At 48.6% G+C, this 9,337-nt stretch overlaps 1 protein-coding gene across 1 annotated transcript; it reads left to right on the top strand.

Annotated features, from left to right (window-relative positions):
* Positions 1-6,127: 6,127 nt before the first annotated feature.
* Positions 6,128-8,536, top strand: LOC138283273 (uncharacterized). The gene has a single exon (XM_069221294.1). The coding sequence runs from the start codon at positions 6,128-6,130 to the stop codon at positions 8,534-8,536; it is 2,409 nt and encodes an 802-aa protein (XP_069077395.1).
* Positions 8,537-9,337: the final 801 nt, after the last annotated feature.

A 9,337-nucleotide genomic window follows, 5' to 3' on the forward strand; every position in this document is an offset into this window, starting at 1 on the left:
TGCAATAATCATGCTCTTATGCCCCTGCAGGAACCCGAAGGACCATCACCACACCAGAGGGTCCAGACAACACCACTCCACCCCCAGAAGAGGCCCACAGTGACGATAGCAGCTCTGCCCTATGTGGTAAATAATTTTAAATACCTCTGAATTTTCCTTGTAAGTTAAATAAATAATAAAAAAAGGAAATAGACGGGGTCCGAGACGTAGAGAATAATCGGGATTTATTCAATAACTCGAGTTAAGGGAGAGCTCCTTCACCAAGCGGGTTAGGGAGTAGTCTGTCTTACTTCGCGCAGCATAGAGCTTTTATATATTTTTCTACTACATGCAAACAAATGGCAGAGGTTCAATCATTTTCCACTAGTTAGGTATAAAAACATTTGTATGCCTCAGGGGAGAGGAGTGGGAGATTGCTTACAAACAAAAAAATGTGCAAACAGCTGAAGCGTATAATAGTGTGTAGTAAATGGCAGGTATGACCTTGTTCCAATTGCAGGTTATTCCGTGGAAATTAGTTTTTCTCAAAATTGGCTTAACCACAGGTATATGGCCGGTCTGGTATTCGGCCTTAGGCATATTACAAGATGTAGCTGCTTTCAAGCTGCATCTTTTTCTGCCTATTTCCTCTGCGACGGGGTGTTTAAAACACTCAAAAAATGGATGCCATATTCAATATGGTTGTCCTGATGTCAAATGAACAGTGGTTGCACGAAGGGTGAGAAACTATTTTTTCACACCTACTGGATCCTGATGACCAGCCCGGACCATCGTGGGCCTCGGGACAGTCGGTTCCCCTTGCACAGGCACAGCCCAACACTAACCTTCCACCCTCTGGTAACACCAGCACAGCACCCACCCAGCGGGCCCAAACCTCCCTACCCAGGACAGGTCAATCAGCGGTGTGTCCACCACTACAGGGAACCCAGGATAACCCACCACCCCAACAACAACAGGGACCTGGGGGCAGTGGTAGTGGGCACACGGTCCAGGGGACGGAGGCACAGGAACAGAGGGGAACTGGGAGGGCTGCTGTGCGACAGGGGGCGGATAGGCCAAGGGAACCCACTCTCCTCCATCATGGGAGCATACCACCACTCCCAGGAGACGATGGTGACGATCCTGGACAAGTTTTAGGAGACCCTGCGCCTGCAGGAGGAACAGTATTTGGGGTTCAGGGAGGAGCTCAGGACCATCAGCTCCGCCTTGGGCACCATCGTAGGGGTGCTGAAGGACATACAGAACACCATGAGGGACACCGTGGCACTCCAAGGGGCCCCTGACACTAGCCAGGACGATGAACTGCCCACCACCTCCGCCGGCGCTAGTGGACAGGACGCCCTGCCACAGGACCAACACACCAGCACCCCACCCCCTGCAGACGGACAACCACCACGCAAGCGGTCCCTGGGATTCAGGAACAAGACAGAGCAAGATGGCAAGACCCCCGCCAGGAAATGAGACCACCCTGTTTGTCCTCCCACTGTACCACCTTGTTACCCTGTCCATACTTAAACTGCCCCAGCTCCACTTCCTATACCCAGATGGGCAGTGCATCTGTGAGACTAATAGACTGGACTCTGCCATGGACATTCCTACGCCATCACCCATCCTCTTTTTACAACCACCTCACATTTCTGAGCACTTCAATAAACACCCTTGAAACACAAAACAATCTTGAGTCAGTCTGTGATTTACTAATTATGTATTATCAATGACAGTGTCATAATGCGTTTCCCATTGTAAGGCTAACATACCTATGTCACACATCACAAGTCCTTGAAGGATGCAAGCAGATGGCACGTTGGTAACCACACCTGTGAAACCGTAATGGAAAGGTACAACTCAGTTACCAAATAGTGTTTGAAATCGACAAACCGGATAGAGGTAGACGTGTGAAAGTTAATGTAATGTTAAACATGAAAATGTTCTCACCTGTGTGTCACTGGAAATATTGCTGTATGACTGACTCCCTGTTGTCGTTGTCTTCTTCCTCAGCTTCCTCCTCATCACTGTCCACAGGCTCCACAGCTGCAACAACACCGTCATCTGGATCATCCTCCTGCAGAAAAGGCACCTGGCGTCGCAAAGCCAAATTATGGAGCATGGAGCAGGCGATGATGATCTCGCACACCTTCTTCGGTGAGTAGAATAGGGATCCTCCTGTCATATGGAGGCACCTGAACCTGGCCTTCAGGAGGCCGAAGGTGCGTTCGATCACCCTCCTAGTCCGCCCATGGGCCTCATTGTAGCGTTCCTCTGCCTTGGTCCTGGGATTCCTCACTGGGGTCAATAGCCAGGAAAGGTTGGGGTAACCAGAGTCCCCCAATAGCCTTACATGGTGCCTCTGGAGTTGACCCATCATATCAGGGATGCTGCTATTTCGCAGGATGTAGGCGTCATGCACTGAGCCAGGGAACATAGCATTTACCTGCGAGATGTACTGGTCTGCCAAACATACCATCTGGACATTCATTGAATGATAACTCTCCCTGTTCCTATACACCTGTTCACTCCTGTGGGGGGGACCAGAGCTACATGGGTCCCATCAATGGCACCTATGACGTTGGGGATATGTCCAAGGGCATAGAAGTCACCTTTCACTGTAGGCAAATCTGCCACCTCAGGGAAAATGATGTATCTCCGTACGTGTTTCAGCAGGGCAGACAGCACTCTGGACAACACGTTGAAAAACATAGGCTGGGACATCCCTGATGCCATGGCCACTGTTGTCCGAAAAGACCCACTTGCAAGGAAATGGAGCACTGACAGCACCTGCACGTCAGGGGGGATTCCAGTCGGATGACGGATTGGTGACATCAGGTCTGGCTCCAACTGGGTACATAGTTCCTGGATTGTGGCACGGTCAAACCGGTAGGTGACGATGACATGTCACTCTTCCATTGTCAACAGGTCCACCAGCGGTCGGTACACCGGAGGATTCCGCCATCTTCTCAACTGTCCCAGCTGACGGTGCCTACGAAGGACAACATCGAAGAATCAGTCATTATTCCTCCAGGTATGTACCCACAGTTACACACAAGACTACACCACTCACAGAACCCTTCCTGTATGTGTGTTGAGTGTAGGCCTAGCTATGTGTGATGCAGAGGTAAATTAAGCCATGTGGGCCCCTGAAATGGCGGCTGCCTGACCTCTAAACTGGGACAATGGGACTGTGGGGTAACTGCGCTGGCGTTGCACACCGTCGCGGTAGGCGGTCGTAGACCGCGGCGCAATGCTGCATTGGTTAACTTTGGACCCTATGGGTCCCAGGAGCCAATGAACAGGTGCGCCGGCGGTGAAGATGCGCACCGCCGCGGACGTCACCGCCGCGGACGTCACCGCCGCGGACGTCACCGCCATTTTCAATCTGTTCAATCACTAGATACCTGACCTTCGACAGGAGAGGACCTACACTGCAAGTGCTGCTGTGACCTCGGTCTGGAAGCGACGATGGCTGCTGCGTCTGGGGAAAGGGCCCCTGCCTTCACTGCACAGGAGTTGGAGAAACTGGTAGGCGGGGTCCTCCCCCAGTACACGCTACTCTACGGTCCTCCAGACCAACAGGTTAGTACACAGGGAGCATGTGGTATGGGCTAGGCCTGGGTGGAGAGGGCTGGTTGGAAGAGGGAAGGGGGCAGAGTTCATAGTACATTAATGCATGGGAATGAATGGGACACATGGCCAGAGTAGGGAGGGGGCCACTCACAACGACGGTGCAGTTGTTAATGACTGTTCCTCTTTCCTTGTGCATGTCATGTAGGTCAGCGCCCACCAGAAGAGGGGCATTTGGCGTGCCATCACCAAGGAGGTCCGGACCCTGGGGGCCCACCAGAGACGGGGCACCCACTGCCGCATGAGATGGGAGGACATTCGCCGCTGCAACAAGAAGACGGCGGAGGCTCAGCTGGGGATGGCCTCCCAACGTGGGAGGGGTGCCCGTCGCACCATGACCCCCCTGATGTTCCGGTCCCTGGCGGTGGCCTACCCGAAGTTGGATGGGCGCCTGAGGGCATCACAGCAGACACAAGGGGGTGAGTTCACTCTCATTCTGCGGACTTCGCGTTTTTGGACTGTTGGTGCACGGACATTGTTGTGTACATATCTGCACTACTTCTTGTACTGTATATAATTATGAATGATTTTTATATATATCTGTATATTTTTGTATGACATGTATATTGCCACATTACAATGTTTGACCGAATTTCGCTTTGTCTTTTCATTCTTCCGGGGGGATTGTAGGTTGTTACTGTGATTTTTGTGAATGCATTGGTGTCAATGTTTTATAATGCGAGGTTGGGGGTGGGGGTGGGGGTGTTTCGTGGGTGTCCCCCTAACTTTTGCCTCCTCCCTCCCCCATGTCGTAGGTGCAGTACTCACCGTTGTCTTCGGCGCCTACGTAGATGATGGTCGTAGAGGAGCAGAAACACAAGGGCAGGGAGTATTTGGAGTTACGGGTCCATGGAGTCCTCGTTCCTCGTGGGATGTGTTCAGGTGAGCGTATTCCCATTGCCAAAGCTGTTTCCGCCGTGTTTTTATCCACGGTGAATCCGCCCCGGAAAAGGTGGCGGATTGGCGGCTTGTGATACTATGGGCGGTACATTGTGTTCCGCCTGTCTGTTGGCGGTGACCGCCGCGCTGCTTGTCTGTACCGCCGGGGCGGGCGGTGTGTTAAAGTGGCTGTTGTATGCTGGCGGCTCCCGCCAGGGTCATAATTCTCTTTTTTTGTCCGCCGGCATGTTGGCGGTCTTACCGCCGCTTTAACACTGTCCGCCAGGGTTGTAATGACCACCAAAGTCTAACTTTACTCGTAGCAAATTTAGCCTTTTGGTGTAAATTTAAACTTTTGGTCTAAACTTACACCAAAAGTCTAAACTTACACCAGAAGTCGAAAGGGGCACATTTAAGAGCCCCTAGCACCATTCTGACGCCACATTAGTGTCATTTTTTTGATGCTAATGTGACATTAGAAGGCCAAAAACCCTGTAGCATATTTACAAAGTGGTGCAATGCATGCATTGTGCAACTTTGTAACCCTTTGCGCTGCATTATGCCTGCGCCAGGCATAATGTATGCAAGGGAGATGCTCCCCGGTTAGGGAGGCCAAAAAAATGGCGCAAAGAAATCTAAGGGATTTCTTTCCGTCATTTTTTTTGGCACTTTTAACGCCTGATCAGAGCAGGCATTTAAAGGAGGCTTCCATTGGTTACAATGGGCCTCTGGGTGCTTTGCAGGATTAGCATTAACGTTTTTGACGTTAATCCTGCAAAGCGCCTGGACTAGTATCAAAAACTCTGACACTAATACCCTAACTGCCGCCATGGTGCACCATATTTTAAATATGTAGCACACGTGGTTGTGTAAGGGGGGGTGCTAAGGGGAGTAAGAATGTGGCGCTGCACCACTTTTCTCACATATGCCCCAAACGTTACTTATAGTAAAGATAGACTTTTGGTCTAAGTTTAGACTTTTGGTCTAAACTTACACCAAAAGTCTAACTTAACTCATAGTAAAGTTAAATTTTGGTCTAAGTTTAGACTTCTTGTCTAAACTTAGAAACTTTTGGTGTAAGTTTACCTTTGTGAATCAGGCCCCTACTCTTTACTCTTACCAACCTAACCTTACCTAAACCTTTCCTTTGTCTTTACCCATACCACTAAACTAATCATAATTTCAATGCATCTGTTACTTTAGTAATTTAACTTTCAATCAGTCTCTTACCCCAACCCTGAAGCTATCATTTAACATAACTGAATACTAACCCTAGGCCTACCATTTATCCTAGACCATATTGCTGAAACTATCCCTTACACTACCCTATACCTCAACCTTAAACCTAACCCTGAAACTATTCCTTACACTACCCTATCCCCAAACCCTAAACCTAACCCTTAAACTATCCCTTACACTACCCTGTACCCCAACCCTGAAACCATCCCTTACACTACCCTATACCCCAACACTAACCCTTAACCTATCACTTAACCTAACCTTATGCTAAACCTATCCCTTACCCTATCCCCAAACTAACCCAAAATTACTTTACTCCTGACTCTAAACTGGCCTTTACCCTACCCTATAACCTAACACTACCCTATCCCTTCTCCTTCTCCATACCCTGATGCTGACACTAACCCTATCCGTTATCCCTTATCCTACTCCATACCCTGAGGCTAACACCAACCCTATCCCTTACCCTACTCCATACCCTGATGCTAACATCATCCCTATCCATTATCCTACTCCATATCCGGATACTAAGACTAACATTATCCCTTATCCTACTCCATACCCTGATGCTAACACCAACCGTATCCCTTTTCCTACTCTATATCCTGATGCTGACACCAACCCTATCCCTTATCCTACTCCATATCCTGATGCGAACACCAACCCGTTCCCTCATCCTACTCCCTTCCCTGATGCTAACACCAGCCCTATCCCTTATCCTACTCCATATCCTGATGCTAACACCAACCCTATCCCTTATCCTACTCCATATCCTGATGTTAGCACCAACCATTTCCCTTATCCTACTCCATATCCAGATGCTAACACCAACCCTATCCCTTATCCTACTCCATTCCCTGATGCTAACACCAACCCTATTCCTTATCCTACTCCATATCCTGATGCTGACACCAACCCTACCCCTTATCCTACTCCATATCCGGATGCTAAGACTAACCCTATCCCTTATCCTACTCCATACCCTGATGCTAACCCCAACCCTATCCCTTATCCTACTCCATACCCTGATGCTAACACCAACCCTATCCCTTATCCCACTCCATACCCTGATGCTAACACCAACCCTATCCCTTATCCTACTCCATATCCTGATGCTGACACCAACCCTATCCCTTATCCTACTCCATACCCTGATGCTAACACCAACCCTATCCCTTATCATACTCCATATCCTGATGCTGACACCAACCCTATCCCTTATCCTACTCCATATCCTGATGCTGACACCAACCCTATCCGTTATCCTACTCTGTATCCTGATGTTAACACCAACCCTATCCCTTATCCTACTCCATATCCTGATGTTAGCACCAACCATTTCCCTTATCCTACTCCATATCCAGATGCTAACACCAACCCTATCCCTTATCCTACTCCATACCCTGATGCTAACACCAACCCTTTTCCTTATCCTACTCCATACCCTGATGCTAACACCAACCCTACCTCTTATCCTACTCCATATCCTGATGCTAAGACCAACCCTATCCCTTATCCTACTTCATATCCTGATGCTAACACCAACCCTATCCCTTATCCTACTCCATATACCAATGCTGACACCAACCCTATCCCTTATCCTACTCCATATCTCGGTGCTAACACCAACCATATCCCTTATCCTACTCCATACCCTGATGCTAACACCAACCCTATCCCTTATCCTACTCCATTTCCTGATGCTGACACCAACCCTATCCCTTATCCTACTCCGTATCCTGATGCTGACACCAACCCTATCCCTTATCCTACTCCATATCCTAATGCTAACACCAACCCTATCCCTTATCCTACTCCATATCCTGATGCTGCCACCAACCCTATCCCTTATCCTACTCCATACCCTGATGCTAACATCAACCCTGTCCCTTATCCTACTCCATACCCTGATGCTAACACCAACCCTTTTCCTTATCCTACTCCATACCCTGATGCTAACACCAACCCTACCTCTTATCCTACTCCATATCCTGATGCTAAGACCAACCCTATCCCTTATCCTACTTCATATCCTGATGCTAACACCAACCCTATCCCTTATCCTACTCCATATACCAATGCTGACACCAACCCTATCCCTTATCCTACTCCATATCTCGGTGCTAACACCAACCATATCCCTTATCCTACTCCATACCCTGATGCTAACACCAACCCTATCCCTTATCCTACTCCATTTCCTGATGCTGACACCAACCCTATCCCTTATCCTACTCCGTATCCTGATGCTGACACCAACCCTATCCCTTATCCTACTCCATATCCTGATGCTAACACCAACCCTATCCCTTATCCTACTCCATATCCTGATGCTGCCACCAACCCTATCCCTTATCCTACTCCATACCCTGATGCTAACACCAACCCTGTCCCTTATCCTACTCCATACCCAGATGCTGACACCAACCCCATCCCTTATCCTACTCCATATCCTGATGCTGACACCAACCCTATCCCTTATCCTACTCCATATCCTGATGCTGCCACCAACCCTATCCCTTATCCTACTCCGTATCCTGATGCTGACACCAACCCTATCCCTTATCCTACTCCATATCCTGATGCTAACACCAACCCTATCCCTTATCCTACTCCATATCCTGATGCTGCCACCAACCCTATCCCTTATCCTACTCCATACCCTGATGCTAACACCAACCCTGTCCCTTATCCTACTCCATACCCAGATGCTGACACCAACCCTATCCCTTATCCTGCTCCATATCCTGATGCTAACACCAACCCTATCCCTTATCCTACCTTATACCCTGACAACTAACCCTAAAACCTTTCCTTAACTTCTCCCTTACTCTAATCCTAAATATTGCCTTTAGCCGTCTTCTCCCGCCTATGCTAGTACCAACGCTAAACATTTTCCTTGACAACTACCCTAATTCCTGCATTTATGCTCAATTTACTAAAAGCATTTTCTTTGCCCTCATACCCTAACTCTAAACTTCTACTTTTCCATTACTTTTTCCCTCTAACTAAATACCTCACTCAACGTAATTTATGTTAGTCCACATAATGGTGATGGTGCAGAGGAAAAGGTAATTTGCAAGTTGACATCGATGAGGCAATGGGATCAAGGTAATGGGAGCTGCACCCGGATGTGGGCTGCCTGCTTCAGGCAGGTGAGTCTGGCAGACCCTCCTTCAGAAGGGGTCGGGCTTGGCGAGTATAGAGGAAGGAATGATGGAAGGGTGTCCAGTTCACTTTTAGGTTGTATGTGGTACTTTTGGGTTCTTATGGGTAAGTGATTATAAATGTTCCAGTTGTTTCGGCTCACTTTGCTTCCATTAGTTCATCACACCGCAATTGCAATCCATTGCTGTTTGTTATTTTTTACCTTGTTTAATGTTCCCTATCTCTGCTTGTCCTCCCAACCTCTTGGGCTTCATCCTGTGTTTTCTGTTCACCCCTTTGTGCCTACTAAGGCCAGATTTAAAGAAAAGTGGTGCAGCGCAATGCTGTGCCAAAATTGGCAGCGCCGCGCCACTTTAGAAACACAGGGATGCGCTGTATTTAAGGAAATATGGCGCACCCCTGCATTTCTCCCTGTGCTGCCGCTAAATTTAGC

The sequence above is a fragment of the Pleurodeles waltl genome, chromosome 3_1 (genome assembly GCF_031143425.1).
Source record: "Pleurodeles waltl isolate 20211129_DDA chromosome 3_1, aPleWal1.hap1.20221129, whole genome shotgun sequence".
Classification (NCBI taxonomy): domain Eukaryota; kingdom Metazoa; phylum Chordata; class Amphibia; order Caudata; family Salamandridae; genus Pleurodeles; species Pleurodeles waltl.